The following is a 14,267-nucleotide window of genomic DNA, read 5'->3' as shown; positions in this document are numbered from 1 at the left end:
ATTTGTATTCATTAGAAAATATTTGACATCCAACAACCGTTAATTATTTGATTGAAAATAAGACGTCAGTATCCGATAGAATCTGTGGACAGTAGTCCTTCAGAAGTCCTGAATATCCGTAGAACTCGGATCTCTGATGTGTCCTTCGGCTCAATCGCGGCTGAGCTCTCTGGCGCTCAACGCCTTTTGATTGGGCCCGTCCGAGCTGCGTTTCCCAAAAGAACAGGCCGCGGAGAAAAACGATCCCGGTGCTCCATGCAGAAAATCCCATAAACACAACTAAATCTGTTAATTTTTTCATACTTTTGTGACAAATAGAGATTTTCGAAGATTTTTCTACGGAGAGATTTTAAAAAAGAAGCAATTTGGAAGAATTTATCGAAGATTTCGAGAAAGAAGGTTCATTTTCCTTCAAAATAGGGATGTTTTCAATAAACCAATTATAATTTTAAAATTATTAAGTTAAAAAACAGCGTAATTTCCTTTCAATAAGCTTACAAATTTGATTCAGGCTCAATAAATTCGTCGTTAACAAAAATAGACTTGTACTGAGTGTAAATATGGAAGCGTAAATTCAGTTTTACAAGCTAATCGATTGCAAAACTAACCATTTTTACTTGAAATATAGCTGAATAATTTAGCCTCAGAATATTGATCTGTTAATCTTTGAATATTCCATGTCGCTAATGAGTATTTTCTTTATAAATTTAATAAGAAGTCTGCTGAATGAGTTGGATACGCATTTCTTCGCACTTCTGAATTAACGAATGTTGGAAGAAAGATAAAAATTAATGTGCATCAAAGCTTTACTTTATTTGGACTGAGTTGAGTATTGAAAACTGTTGGCAAGATAAGGGAGGCGATCCAATTATTTCCATGGACCGGAAATGATTGTGAGAGGCACATGAGAACTCTCAACCGCGCAACAGGCGATGGTGGTAACAGTGCGAGATGAAGTAGAGACGAATTCGACGGGTAGAGACTATGTGACAGACCTTGTCTACCAATGCCCCAAAGGGACCTACAAGGACCAGGGTTGAGAGAGTAACTTGTTTGTTGTGGAAACAAATTTCCTTCACTCATCTGTTTATGCTTATTCAAATAGTTTACTAAGTGGTTGACTAAGTCCGGCGCCCCGAGCTCCACTTTTCTTTTGTGGAAATTCTGCAATTGTCTAAACTCAACCCAGGTGTAGCTTGGATGTTCTTACGACCAAGAGGATCTGGAATATGAAACCACAGAGCTTCTGCATCATGAAAACATCGAGTATCCGCAACAGGTTATGTGTATGATGACAATAAGCGATGATGAAGAACAGGTCTCATTTGAAAGTTTAACAGGCAAAGGCTTAACTTAGTTATGAATATATATTTCCGACACTCCGTTTATAAAGGGCATTACCTCAAAAAAATGATCAGCCTAAAAAGTGGACCATGATTTCCCAATGATCAACTGCCAGAGTAAGTGATTTCCGTCGAGGTGAAACAAAAAGCTTGAAGCTTGATGGAAATTTTTTAATGTCTTCATTGTTCTAACAACCTGATATGATTGACCCTAACATTTATTCCTTTTTAGCGCATAGTAACAATGAAGGTAAATTGGTGTTTAGCTTGATTACTAATCCAATAACACGCTGTGACCCAGATACTTACTGTATTTGGTATCAGAAATTTAATTGTACTTATGATCGAACTTGTTTATACATTTCATCAGAACAAGAACTGTCCAAATGAAATGATGTCGTTTTTTGTTTTTGTAAAAATGTTTTCCCTGCTTTATTTTTCCTTGTTTCGATGATTTACTAAGCTTTCTTTGGTGTTTATACATGTCATTATGACATTGTCATAGATGAAGTGTCACTGGATTCCAGACACCAAGAACTTATTAATTTACAATCAAAAATTATGATTATTAATTGGTTAATTTAGAACTCTTATGGTTTCCGTGTCTGGTTTTATTATCATCTTTAGGCAAAAATCATATTTTCTGCTGTGGATTCCGCTGGCATTACCGAGAGAACATGACCCAAGACGAGCACTCGATGAGGATTGTCGATTGGCACGAGTCGGTAGAAAAGTGGTGCAAAGTAACTGACCTAGGGACGCAGTCTTACAGAGTCATGATGTTCATTCCGTCGCTCTATCAAACAACTGGCTGCGACAAATTTCCCTTATGGGTAGGGAACATTTAATTGACGTTTCGTTTATAAAGGATTCTAGGGCATCATCGTTGGCTTCTTCTTCATGTTCGTACTGAGCATTTTCTTCTTCTACTATGACCGGATTCATATGATGCATTTGTGTCCCGAATGGCTCAAGAAGAACAACTTGTATGTCCACGGAAACGCAGCTCAGTCATTAGTCAACAACGAACGGTACAATTTGAATACTTTACTGTTCATAATTCTATTTTTCAAGAAACTCGAATGAAATCAAGCCTCCAGCATCGCACGAAATCAAGCTCGCCCACCCAAAATTGACTTCCGACATTCAGTATTGCTATAAAAACAAACGGCCAGTCGTCTTGGGCGAAGGAAGATACGGATTCGTCTACAAAGTACACTTTATTTTGTTTGCTTTTTTATAAATATTCGAAATCTAGGCTAATTATGAAGAACAATGCATCGCTGTCAAATGTATAGATCGAGAAGAGAAGGCAGAACACGAAAAAATCATGTTTGACCTGATCGGATCAAGAAGCGACAATCTTCTACGGCTTACGGCATATGTCTCCAAGCATTGCGACCCGAATGACCGTCCGACTTCTGTCTTACTCCTACCGGCATATCTGCAGGTAATTTAGATATTGCTCATTGAGCAATTGCTCAAGTTCAATAGCTGATCCTTCTAACTTGGAACTAGTCCGATTGCGTCTCATTGCCTGCTGTTTACTTATTCATTCTAGGGTGATATCGGTTCTTTCCTCAAGCGAAAGTTTGATACAGAAGGCGGCATCAGTGAAGAGTTGGCCATTCAGGAATGGGTCAAACAATTCTTTAAAGATCATATTTAAAAGTCAATTTGCATATTCAAGCAATGTTCAAATAATAAAGTTCAATGTCCGAACTCAAACGACCCTCGATAATAGTTAATGCGAACTCTCGCTTGTGGGTTGTATGAGCTGCATCGCGCTAGCGAGGGGATCGATAATCCTATGCCGAGAATCGCCCATCGCGATCTGAAGCCCGCCAACGTTCTAATTTCGGACAGATTCGAAGCTGTCATTTGCGATTTCAACTCTTCGATACCGCTTATCCGCGAGTTGCCCCATCAGTGCGATTGTTTCTCCAAGCCTGATGATCGCAACGGACCATGTAGACCTTTTGAGCCGCTTACATTGCTCAAACTTGAATCGCATGACAGACCTGGATGCCCGAATAGAAAAATACTTCAAAAGCTGGATGACGTAAGGGAACGCGTTTTCTACCAAAGTAGGCTTAATCTAAGTCTCTTTCCTTAATTAATTTCAGAATGCCCAGATGGAACATGGCTATACATGGCTCCCGAAGTACTGTCGCTCTCGATGTTTGATACAGGCGACATGGTACCGACCAATTCGGACATGGTGAATCGCTACTGCTCGGTAGACATCTACAGCTTCGGCCTGATCGCGTGGATTATTCTCTCTCAATGCGACGGATTCCTTGTGCCGGATCACAAGCTTGATTCCAACGTTGATGACTTTCTATTCCACGAATTCTCCTCGCAGTCGAAAATAGATCTAACGAAAATAAACTTGCGCAGCTTAGCAGAAAAGGAAAAGCTGATGCACAAGGTAGTTATTTGTTTTTGAAATCAAAGTGCACGAAGAAATTCCCAAAAATAGAATTGATCTATGAATCATAGACTATGATAAACATATTCCTTAGATTGTCAACGAAGAAAACCTGCGCCCTCGTTGCGGGTCGTCGCCGCTATTCGACGTAATCCGCGATTGCTGGGCGTCGGACGGGGCCTACCGACCAGACGCTCGTCAAATCTATCGAAAAATCAAAGACCTGTCTGCCCACTACACGCGAATGTGAAAAACTTCGACTTCTCCGACTTTTATCAAGAAAACAGCTTCAAAACTTGAATCCGTGATGAAAATCGCTTTTCAAACCAACTTCTATTCATTTTTCTTTTCTTAAAAGTTCAAAAAATGTTCCATTTTTGTTATTCCAAAAAGTTCCATTTCAGCTAAAAAGGGGTTTAATTTCTAGAAACCTTAGATTAATAAAAAAGCGTAGAATTAAAACCTGCTTCTCAGGGCATGAGAAACCTTTCCCTACTTTCCTGTAGAACCCGACATTTTCCTGTTTCAAAGACATGATAACTGCACTGACCTCATGAAAAAGATACTTTCTTCTGCGATTAAAGTATAAAAAACAGCCAAGACTCTATCTTCTTTCTTTAGTATGAGCACGCCCAGGGAAAATTACCTTTCTTGGGATGAGTATTTTATGTCTATCGCGTTGCTGAGCTCCCAACGCTCGAAAGACCCCGCCACGCAAGTAGGAGCCTGTATTATTAATAAGAAACAGCGGATCGTTGGAATTGGTTACAATGGCTTTCCGCACGGATGCTCTGATCAGGAACTTCCATGGGGGAAGACTGGTGATTGGATGGATACAAAATATCCATATGGTAATATTTCGCTGACAGTGTGAAGAAAAATACCCGAAACAGTATAAAAACGGCGAGGTTTAGTTTGCCACGCAGAAATGAACGCTATTCTCAACAAAAACCAAGCGGATATCGATGGCGGGACCATCTTCACAACTTTATATCCCTGCAACGAATGCGCCAAACTCATAATTCAATCTGGAATCACCGGGGTTGTCTACGCCAAAGTGAGTATTTACGCAAACAACGCTCAATTCAATCCTCTCTGAGAAAAAATAACATGTAAAAATGCAGCGAAGCACTTGTTCAAAAAGATATTTTTAGAAGAAACCTGGTTCAATTCCTGCCTTTGACGCTTCTGAGCGACTCCTCCGAATGGGTGCGTTTTTCACAATACTAGCTGCTGCTTATTTCCGGGAATAATTTTAGCTGGTGTTGAAATTAGCAAGTTCGAGCCTCCAACTGCTGAAAAGTCACTGAAAATCGATTTGAATGCTGGTTCCATTTCGCTTGACTCATCGCTGCAGCAGAAATCGATTCCCAAACCTGATCCCCTTCAAAACATCTCCAATGACTTGAAAATTGTTGCTGACCTCTGACTTTTCAATTCGTACCTGAGCGCTTTTCAAAATGACTGTACATTTTCGCTCAACACTCTATTTTTACTTCTCATATACCTCCCGTTTTTGACCAACTGCCTTTAGCAAAGAGAAAAATGAAATACAAACCTTCATTAAAATTTTTGATGAAAATGAATTTTAGATTAAAATAAATCATGTCGATAAAAACTGGGATTGTGTCTGCACTAACGCTGCTTGGCACTGTAATTAGCTTTTATGTTGTGTACGCGCTGCTGACAAATCAACTTTTCCTACTGGACATCGGATGGCTTCTCACTGCTTTTGGACCTATTTACTGGGCTTCCTTAGGTGAGGAGCGCTTCTGCTAACACGCGGTTAAAAGAATTTTATAGGAATCGGCCTCGCAATGGGATTATCCGTTATGGGCGCTGCCTGGGGAATCTGGTCGACCGGTGCCTCCGTAATGGGGGGTGGTGTTATCGTCCCAAGGATCTACTCCAAAAACCTCGTCTCGATCATTTTCTGTGAAGCTGTCGCCATTTATGGAATCATCGTTTCGATCATCATGGCCACAGGCCTCAAGCCTTACAATGGAGACGATCCTGCTACCCTGGCGATGAATTATGAATCTGGCTACCGTGTTTTTGGTGCTGGAATGATCACTGGTAACGTCTAATAGAGAGAAATAGCGCTTCCGGACAATTTTGTAAAAGAAAATTCTCAAATAACGCAGAAGATATTGTCGTAACTTGATGTTTCAGGCTTTTGCAACCTTTTCTGTGGCATCTGTGTCGGAATCATCGGTTCTTCGGCGGCATTAGCGGATGCAGCAAACGATAAACTCTTCGTCAAGGTGATTACGTAACCACTCCGTCCCTGGTTGGCTATTTTTGAAAACCATAATCACCCACCCCATCGGGAGAATTGGGTCTTTTTTGTGACCGTTTGAAGTCAAGATCATACTTTTAGGGATCATTTCTATAGTATGCGTCTACAAAATGTCAACTAACCTTGACACCCACTAACACCCGATGATGTGACAGGGTGGCGTCTCTTGAGCAGGAAACCGAGGACTTGCGCCTCTTTGATGACTGCACCACCAAATGGTGGACGGAGATGTCACGTTCTGATGGGCTTAGCTTACAACAACTCGAAAATTCTGAAAAAAACTTCCTCAGTAGGGCTTTCAGGGAACATACAGTCTTTTGTGGAACTCCCAGAGGATAAATCCTTCAGATCGTCGACCCGTTGCCATCAAACTTTCGAATCCATCTTATCGATAATATAGTCGTTAAATATAAATGTAACATTTGCTTCCTTTTCAGGTCTTGGTAATCGAAATCTTTGGCTCCGTACTCGGCCTCTTCGGCATCATTCTCGCGCTGATTCTGTCTTCTGAAGCGAAATTCGGCGAGATGAAGTAAACATCCACTCGAAAAACCTCACGAAAACTCATTGTTTCACCAAAAATGCATCGTTGTGATAATTATTCGGCATATTCCGTCCGTGCAATACCTAAACTTATATTTATCACCTGCTCTTGAACTAGGGCAATTACCTTCTGTTTCTATTTTTTTCTTTTGGAAAGATGTTTTGTCTTTGCCACTTATTATTGTAGCTTTAAAAATTTCGTACTAAGAAGTGGCGAAGACAATTCATTCTTCGAAGCCAAGGGTAGCCAAAATTATCCATTCTTCATTTTCAACTGTGGTTCACCCTCACTTATCTGAGCACCATTATGTTCATGTTCCATAATAATCGCGTTTATTTCCTTTTATATAAATTGATGAGTCGGAAATATTTACAGTCCTCGCGAGGGCGCTGCCTCTAATAAAATCTTGATCCTTTCAGAATTAATTTGAAGCTGACTCAAATGGAGATGCTCACAAATGGGATCACCTACAATTGACCTGTCCGATCCGGCCGTGATTCTGAGCGAAATAAAGAGAGGCACTGATTTGTCGATTGATGCAGCGGAGAAGGGAGACAAAGTCGTCACAGATTTGGCCAGGAGAATTATTGAATTGAGCATCGCAGATCCTTCTTTAGTCAGAGGATGCATTGAAAATGCTGATGATCCTGCTCTAGGTAAGCTGCTATGTCGTCGATAGTATTCAAATTCAATTTCAAAAGGTCATGAAATCCTGCGCCTCTCGTTTGACTACAGAAATTTCGCCGTCGCCAAAGATGCGATTGAATCTGGCGTCACTTTCCAAGAAGTCGTTTTGCTTGCCGACGAAACTGACCTTGAGAAAATCGGGTCGAGTATTTATGAGATGTATCGGCAATTCCAAGATGAAAACGTTATCGACTTCTTTTGCAATCAGCTGATTGGATCAAAATCTATGCTACGGGTGAGTAGTACTCACTGAGTACTTATATCGAAATTGAGAAATTGTATCCGCTTGAGTACGCTTCGTTTAAAATCAGAACCAATAGTATTGCATGTAAGTGAATAATTAAGTTTTAGCGATCGATTGCGAAAGAAGCCTCGCTCTACTCTGATACAATCCTGGCAAGTGCTTTGGAACGGGACTTCGAGGTACAATTTGGGTCGAGAAAAGCCACGCTCAGAAGGAGAAGACACTTCCGTTTGTGTGTTCCGCCGGATCATAGAAAAGAGCGCCACTACTCTTCCCCTGACGAGCTCTTGATTAATCGCGGCTCGCCGTATTTACAGTCGCAGCAATCAAAGACAACCGCTACTAGTAGTTCCATAGCCAGCTCAATGAAGGGAAGTCTTCTTTCAGGAATGGATCGGAAAGCACTCTCTTGCTCATAAAAGAACTCATATCTCGACATTGAAGCATTCAAAATCCCCTAAAAAGTTCAAACAAAAGAGGCGCTCATCAAAAAGCTGAACTCAACGACCGCTTACACGCATAATTCAATCGCCAATATCTGCGTCAACTACCTCGAGAACAAAAGTCAATCGAATGCGATTGTCGACGTTCTAGTGCTAGGGCTTGTTGCTGGGTGTTTACTTGGAATCAGCGCAGGTTTTTTCATCGGCATTTTTCTTGGAAGGATATTCTAGCAATTTACAAACGCATCCTATCATTTACCTTATTCTATCCGAAACTCGTTTATTATTTCATTCATTATCTGTCAAATCAAAGTTGAAAAAACGCTTTTACTATGTTATGTTTTAATATTTCTGTTCTGACGCTTCAAAGACCTCAACAACCGACCTTTATACTTCTATCCAAAAAAGAACCAAGTTGCGAATAAACTAAAAATCAAATATAAATCGTGTCTTACAGACGCAGTCTTGTTCTCATGGAAAATTTTATTCTCGAAGCTAAAAAAGTGGCATCTGGTAGCTCTGAGCGCTGAGGCCCTTTTGATTCGGTAGTTAGTTGATTCGGGCAGGTAGAGCCGCAGAGTTTTGTGAGTTGAGAGAAAATGAACAATAATAGTTCGCCTTTTTTGCTTCCTTTCAGCCCCTTATACGCTCCGATAGATTTTTCCAAATTTTCCTTTGAAACCAAAGGTAAGCAATCTCCTCTGCTCTTCTCTAAGAAGTTCTAGTTTCATTCGGGAGAGCGACAAATAATCCGGAATGTCCCCATGCTCCGTTACATAAGCCAACTGTGGAGGTCTTCTGGGGCACTTCCCAATTCATCGGCAGATATCACATGGAGTTTCTTTACAAAGATGGACGTGTTCGTGTCAGAACATTCAAAAAGCATCACAGCGCACGGATCGCAAGAAATTCCACGAATATTGATATTAAACACGATGAATGGCTCGAATTGCAAATGCTGGATGTTGTATCGATAAGGAAATATCCAGTGTACTTGTTTGTCCAGAACTCATTTGCGAATTTTAACGGTACACGAACTTTTTCCCTTTCAAATGGGTTGAAATCTTCTAGTGTTTTCACAGGTGGATCCGATTCTAACGCAGATTAATCGAAGGCTTCAAAGGAGCGCTACAAAAGACAACAGAGAACGGATAATCGGACCAACCCCTCTTGGATCTGGAAGTTTTGGTCACGTGTTTCCTCTCTGCTCCAGATTTTTGCCGTATCAAAATTGGGAGTTGAAGGCACTGAAAGTTCTGAATGTTCAATCGAAACAGTCATTCGATAATATATTGAGAGGTGTGTGAAAAAGAGGGATTAACGTCGTGAGGACCATCCTATTTTTCGTCACCTAGCACAAACGCACATTTTTCTAGAGATTACGCTGCTTGAGCGCTGTAGGGAGCATCGATCACTTCTAAGATTTGAAAAAACCTTCTACATCGAGCGGAATGATGGTTCTCCTCCTCTTGTCTGCTTGGAGACAGAATTCTGCAATGGAGGTACAATATCCATTCTATTGCTAAGAAAGAAATATTCATTTTCAGGAGATTTGATTTCATTCTTGAAAAGAATCAATAAGCGTAATCTTTGCGAGTTCGATGTTGGCATCATCATTCTGCAGCTCGCCGCGGCGGTTCAATTTCTTCAGACGAATCCTGGAATCATCCACAGAGACATAAAACCCGAGAATGTGCTTATAAAGACTGAAGCAGATGCGATGGGGAACTTCGTGCTGACGGTTAAATTAGCCGACTTTGGGTTGTCAACGCTTTCGGAGAAGAAAAAGGCGTTTGAACGGACGACGCGAATCGGTACAATTCAGTACATGGCACCAGAAATGCTTATGGTACTAATTGCCTCTGAGTAATCTTGATATTCATTGGTTTGTTTTAAAGGGAGAGCCCTACGATTGCCGAATAGACAATTACGGGGTCGGACTGGTCGCGTACTTTCTGTCGACTGGTGTTCACCCCTACGAAGGACCGGATAACTTCCAAGTTTTCCTTCAACACGTGATTAGCAACTCGATTAACTTTGAGCCAAGGGTTTGGAATGACCGCAGATTGTCGAAGGTGAGTTTTGCTTTATTTAATATTCCTTTGAATTTGAGTTTCAGGATGCTATTGTTGGAATTATTCAGTCCTGTCTGACAAAGCGGGTTATGATTCACGATTTCATCAGACACCCTTGGTTCCTTCAGGTCTTAGAAAACGACACCCAGTCGAGAAGATTCATCGAATATCACAAAGCCGTATGCAACAACTACACTCCCCCTCCACCAGTGCTCATCAACAGAAGAGCCATATTCCCAGACCCAGATTACTCACAAAACTCTTCACTGTTCTCTCAACCGCGAATGTCGCAATTCTAGCCTAGGTCTAGGATCGGGGGTGATCGTTGGAGATCCGAAATGAGGTGCTCGAGAGGAATCACCAATGAGTGGTGCGCGGGTTCTTTGGATCTCCGATTGCCTGGAGATCCGCGCGATCTCCACCCCGAAATTGCGGTGATCGATCTGTCTTCTCAAAACACTGTCTGTCTTTTATGAAATAGAGAAACCGCTCTCAGAACAAAATTATTCAGATATGGGATGAGTAGATGTGAAAATACAAAAGATGTATTCGAATTGGCGCGTCCCTGGTTATGCGGCTTCAGCTCCGGCGCTGCGGACATACTGCTTACCTTTCCTGTTAATAAGCTCATGTTCCGCCAGCAGCTAAATGGCTACACACCTTCCCAAGCAATTCATTCACTCAAAAGTAAGTCTTTGTCATGAAACAGTAAATCATTTATCATAAAAGACGAGCTGAAGCCTCTTCCTTTCCCCAGAAATGTGGCTCATCTGTACAGAGGTCTTATTCCGCCCACCTTCAACAGATGCCTCGCGCGCATGTTCACATTCGGAGGATATTACAACTGTATAGAAATTTACTCAAAATACGACTGTATGCAAAACCATGTTAATATTGCCAAGCTTTTCGCCGCTCTAACCTCAGGTAAGTCTTGCTTCCGGTATAAAGTTTGAAAAAGGAGATCTTTAGGAACAATAGAAAGTATATTCTGCTGTCCATTTGAACGCCTACAGACCATTTTGCAAGATGATAAAAGCAATAGACGCTATCAGAATACCTGGCACTTAGTGAAAACGTAAGCATAACGCAATCTTCCTTATGAAAGCTTACCTAATCTGATGATTTCTTTTTAGCCTCCCGATGAGAGAATATTACCGTGGAATCAGGCCGATCATCCTGCGAAATGGAATTTCGACTTTTATTTATTTCCAAGTCTACGATCAAATGTCGCAGATTACGGACAACTTATTCATTCGAGGAGCCTTTGGAGGCATCGTAGCTACTTGTTACGCCTATATCTTCAATGTTGTCAGAGCTAGACAACAGTCTATTCTCAATTCTAGCGAATCAAAGTTATACAGAAGGTAAAAGGTTTTTACTGCATTGTTGACGAACTCATCTTTCAGTACCTTATTCACGCTGAAGTCAATTTACAAAGAGCGAAATCAAGAAATCCACGCATTGTATCGCGGATTCCGCTTTGCCATTTTGCGCACATCGATGAGCTGGGGCATTACAACCTGGTTCTACCACAAATGTTACACTTATCTAAAAGAATCTGACATCAGCTAATATCTGCCTCAAAAACATGTACTTCGAGTAAACAAACTATGATTATTCTGTCTTTTCCGTCTATTTCGATAGATAATTCTGAGCCGTCCCTGCTGAGATAGTCTATTTAGTATTTATTAATAAATTTATAATGATAACTTATCCCCTGCAAGAAATGACGATTTATTCATTTCTTTGAATTTATTCTTGCAATCATAAAACTGCGCAGAAGCATCAGAAATCGCCGAGAAAAGGTGGCGTTCCATAAATTTGCGTCAATCGCTGAAGCTGCTCGCGAACGTCCAAAACTTGAGATCTAAATTATTGAAAATGAAAGACAAGATTCTTTGGAAGAGTTTCTACCGGACGCGAAAGATTTGCTCTTTCAAGAATGAGTTCTCTTTCTCCAGTAGATTCGCTGTATCCACGATCTTGTTATCCCTCGCTCTTTTCGACTCTCTTGACCTCTTCGCTGCCAAATTATTCTTTTGACGCTTCATAATCGATATGTCAAATTTTACAAAGAAACGTTTCTATTTCTGACCTTTTTCCAGTACGCCTCGTTCTTTTCGTTTTCATTGACAAAGTTGCGTTTCTTCTTGGTTTTTGGCTTGGTGCATTTTAGATCTTCGCTAGTGATGTTGTATTTCTATAGAAAAAGTAAAAGTCAGGGCAAAAAAATTAGTGAAATCGACCTCATAGAATTTTAAAATCTGCAATTTACGCTGCTTTAGAACATGACATTCTAACAGTATGAAATTTTTCTAGAATGGCTAACAATCGTCCTGCAAATAATTAATCTTGCTACCTTCATGATCTCTGGCTGAACGTAGGGCTGTTCTTCGACCGTTGAAGCTAGTGGTGTCTCCTCAAAAACGTAATTAATCGGCTTTTGGTCCATTTTTCTGTTGCTAATCTGGAAACGCTTGAAAGCGTTGAGTTTTTATAATTACGTCGCTCTAGCGACATCTATGTTTCATATGTTCGATACTACCTTATGAGAGAGATACTACGCTGCGTTGTACAGGAATATTTGTTTATTTATTATTATATCTTTAGATGTTTATATTAAAAATGTTGACCAAATAATTGAATTCAGTTATTTTCATGTGCTTTTCATTAAATATAATCCAAGGTAGTCAGAGTTAGGGATGAAAAACTTGAACATTCAACTTGGTATTTCATTGGCACTAGAAACAATAAGACCCGCCCCTGAAACAACAATATGGCGCCACTGTTAATTTATTGCATAATCAGACTTATCACGAGACGCCGCTTTAACAGATTCAGAATCTAAGGCGGTTACCGCTTCTCAGTCGTATACACATTTTTTCAGGCAGCTAAGAACTCATTCTGCAAACAAGATACACCGAACTGACGAACGATTTGGACCTTGCACGGCGTCAAATTGAGTACACTGAAATTTGAAATCTGAAGAAGAAAGCGCGTCAGAGGGGCACATCATGAGACAGTCAAACTACAGAAGCGTGGTGGGTCGCGTGTGACTGAACAGAACGCAGTACAAAAACTTTCCAGCCAATCGATTTTGAAATTTTTTTCGATATAAACACCCGGCGAGAGAAATTTTTACACCTTTTTGTGATTTGAAAATGCCAGGATAGTTGACAAAATAACTCACTTCTGCGTAAAAATTATAAAAGTAATCCATCAAATTAACAATCCTTACTAAAGATTTCGGAGACTTCGGCCTCTCCCTGGCGACTTCGTTCATCATCGCCGACTATCTTACCCTACCAATATCCTCAACGATGCTTTATTTCGCGCTGAAAGGAAAGAAGCCCTTTCGCTTGCCGTATACGATTCCAGCGGAGCTACTCGTAAAAGATCATTCCTTCAATACGCCTCGTTTGGTTTTCCTGTTCTTTCTATCGCCAGCACGAGACCTGTGGCGCTCACTTTTAGGCTTCAACAACTTGCCAGTAGAAAGATCATATTCTCGCCAAAAGGTACTGTATCCATTCGACGAAGGCAAGATGAGAAACTTCGGTTGTTTAGGGGATCCATTAAAATTCGCGATTGGCGCACCATTACTCGTCCCTTTGGTCAACAAATCCATGACGATGCCGATTCAAATTCTTCTTGCCTTGATGCTCACGGTCTACTTTCAACAAAACGGGACCTTTGCTAGTTCAAATAAATAAAAAAGCAACAACTCTACCTGTAGCGCATCCTATCATTCTGTACCTTGAGATCATCCCCTGTACATCTTTCTTTTCATAATTTCTTATCATTTTCGCCAATATGTATTTAACAATAATTTAAATCGCGGTCGCAAAAAACGCCTCTTTCAACGAGACCTTTTTTGCGAATTTCGTTTGATTCATTTGTATGCATTTTTATTTTATTAATAAGGCATGATTGGTGGATGTGTAATGTTAATACAGGAGGAAGTAGAAATAAAAACACTATTCAAAGAAAGCTTATTGCAGGATTGTAGTTTTATACAGGTTCTGTTTGAAGATAAGGTATTATGAGCAACGATTTCGTAAAAATTTTCTTGGTCAAGGCAAATCATAATTTTCCTAGAGAATAATGAAAACAGGAATGGAATTCTTTATGCACGCTGGCCTTTTGTTGCAGTATTGGCAAACAGAGATCTCAGGAAGTAGACCTAGAATATGGGTAAAAC

The 14,267-nt window shown here is 40.5% G+C and overlaps 8 protein-coding genes, 1 long non-coding RNA gene and 1 other non-coding gene across 10 annotated transcripts in view; 8 read left to right on the top strand and 2 right to left on the bottom strand.

The window, feature by feature from the left end:
* Positions 1 to 1,199: 1,199 nt before the first annotated feature.
* On the top strand, positions 1,200 to 4,024 carry LOC145703255 (receptor protein serine/threonine kinase put-like). Its single transcript, XM_081780590.1, has 11 exons — positions 1,200 to 1,340; positions 1,428 to 1,460; positions 1,576 to 1,593; positions 1,971 to 2,176; positions 2,220 to 2,374; positions 2,418 to 2,556; positions 2,602 to 2,793; positions 2,905 to 2,976; positions 3,088 to 3,430; positions 3,470 to 3,774; positions 3,869 to 4,024. The coding sequence occupies exons 1-11, from the start codon at positions 1,283 to 1,285 to the stop codon at positions 4,022 to 4,024; spliced, it is 1,677 nt and encodes a 558-aa protein (XP_081636716.1). The 5' UTR covers positions 1,200 to 1,282.
* A 340-nt stretch (positions 4,025 to 4,364) lies between these two features.
* Positions 4,365 to 5,330, top strand: LOC145703256 (deoxycytidylate deaminase-like). Its single transcript, XM_081780591.1, has 4 exons — positions 4,365 to 4,625; positions 4,689 to 4,831; positions 4,929 to 4,983; positions 5,034 to 5,330. Exons 1-4 carry the CDS (start codon positions 4,397 to 4,399, stop codon positions 5,201 to 5,203), a joined length of 597 nt encoding a protein of 198 aa, XP_081636717.1. The 5' UTR covers positions 4,365 to 4,396; the 3' UTR covers positions 5,204 to 5,330.
* A 39-nt stretch (positions 5,331 to 5,369) lies between these two features.
* LOC145702561 (V-type proton ATPase 21 kDa proteolipid subunit c''-like) lies at positions 5,370 to 6,983 on the top strand. The gene is made up of 4 exons (XM_081779798.1): positions 5,370 to 5,533; positions 5,578 to 5,850; positions 5,947 to 6,038; positions 6,511 to 6,983. Exons 1-4 carry the CDS (start codon positions 5,380 to 5,382, stop codon positions 6,607 to 6,609), a joined length of 618 nt encoding a protein of 205 aa, XP_081635924.1. The 5' UTR covers positions 5,370 to 5,379; the 3' UTR covers positions 6,610 to 6,983.
* On the top strand, positions 6,139 to 6,319 carry LOC145706231 (small nucleolar RNA U3). Its single transcript, XR_014134667.1, has one exon. It is a non-coding gene; the product is annotated as a small nucleolar RNA U3 (small nucleolar RNA).
* Positions 6,984 to 7,074: 91 nt separating the features above from the next.
* On the top strand, positions 7,075 to 8,435 carry LOC145702557 (uncharacterized). Its single transcript, XM_081779793.1, has 3 exons — positions 7,075 to 7,273; positions 7,319 to 7,539; positions 7,656 to 8,435. The coding sequence occupies exons 1-3, from the start codon at positions 7,075 to 7,077 to the stop codon at positions 7,965 to 7,967; spliced, it is 732 nt and encodes a 243-aa protein (XP_081635919.1). The 3' UTR covers positions 7,968 to 8,435.
* A 98-nt stretch (positions 8,436 to 8,533) lies between these two features.
* Positions 8,534 to 10,421, top strand: LOC145702534 (uncharacterized). The gene is made up of 7 exons (XM_081779767.1): positions 8,534 to 8,678; positions 8,717 to 9,019; positions 9,063 to 9,290; positions 9,368 to 9,493; positions 9,539 to 9,840; positions 9,890 to 10,066; positions 10,111 to 10,421. Exons 1-7 carry the CDS (start codon positions 8,591 to 8,593, stop codon positions 10,363 to 10,365), a joined length of 1,479 nt encoding a protein of 492 aa, XP_081635893.1. The 5' UTR covers positions 8,534 to 8,590; the 3' UTR covers positions 10,366 to 10,421.
* Positions 10,422 to 10,580: 159 nt separating this feature from the next.
* On the top strand, positions 10,581 to 11,860 carry LOC145702554 (mitochondrial nicotinamide adenine dinucleotide transporter SLC25A51-like). Its single transcript, XM_081779790.1, has 5 exons — positions 10,581 to 10,753; positions 10,796 to 10,990; positions 11,036 to 11,141; positions 11,200 to 11,430; positions 11,473 to 11,860. Exons 1-5 carry the CDS (start codon positions 10,585 to 10,587, stop codon positions 11,636 to 11,638), a joined length of 867 nt encoding a protein of 288 aa, XP_081635916.1. The 5' UTR covers positions 10,581 to 10,584; the 3' UTR covers positions 11,639 to 11,860.
* LOC145702571 (transcription factor VBP-like) lies at positions 11,813 to 12,846 on the bottom strand. The gene is made up of 4 exons (XM_081779807.1): positions 12,426 to 12,846; positions 12,162 to 12,266; positions 11,981 to 12,111; positions 11,813 to 11,933 (listed from the first exon to the last, which is right to left on the bottom strand). Exons 1-4 carry the CDS (start codon positions 12,516 to 12,518, stop codon positions 11,852 to 11,854), a joined length of 411 nt encoding a protein of 136 aa, XP_081635933.1. The 5' UTR covers positions 12,519 to 12,846; the 3' UTR covers positions 11,813 to 11,851.
* LOC145702580 (uncharacterized) lies at positions 12,384 to 13,989 on the top strand. Its single transcript, XR_014134323.1, has 3 exons — positions 12,384 to 12,494; positions 12,954 to 13,584; positions 13,634 to 13,989. It is a non-coding gene; the product is annotated as an uncharacterized LOC145702580 (long non-coding RNA).
* LOC145702559 (transmembrane emp24 domain-containing protein 5-like) overlaps positions 13,962 to 14,267 on the bottom strand; it is a 75,135-nt gene continuing 74,829 nt past the window's right edge. The window contains exon 6 of the mRNA XM_081779795.1: positions 13,962 to 14,249. Within this exon, the coding sequence (XP_081635921.1) occupies positions 14,193 to 14,249 (57 nt within the window). The 3' untranslated portion in view covers positions 13,962 to 14,192. The remainder of the gene's footprint in view (positions 14,250 to 14,267) is intronic.

Source organism: Oikopleura dioica, chromosome PAR, assembly GCF_907165135.1.
Source record: "Oikopleura dioica chromosome PAR, OKI2018_I68_1.0, whole genome shotgun sequence".
Lineage (NCBI taxonomy): Eukaryota > Metazoa > Chordata > Appendicularia > Copelata > Oikopleuridae > Oikopleura > Oikopleura dioica.
This window is presented reverse-complemented; position numbering and strand designations above follow the sequence as displayed.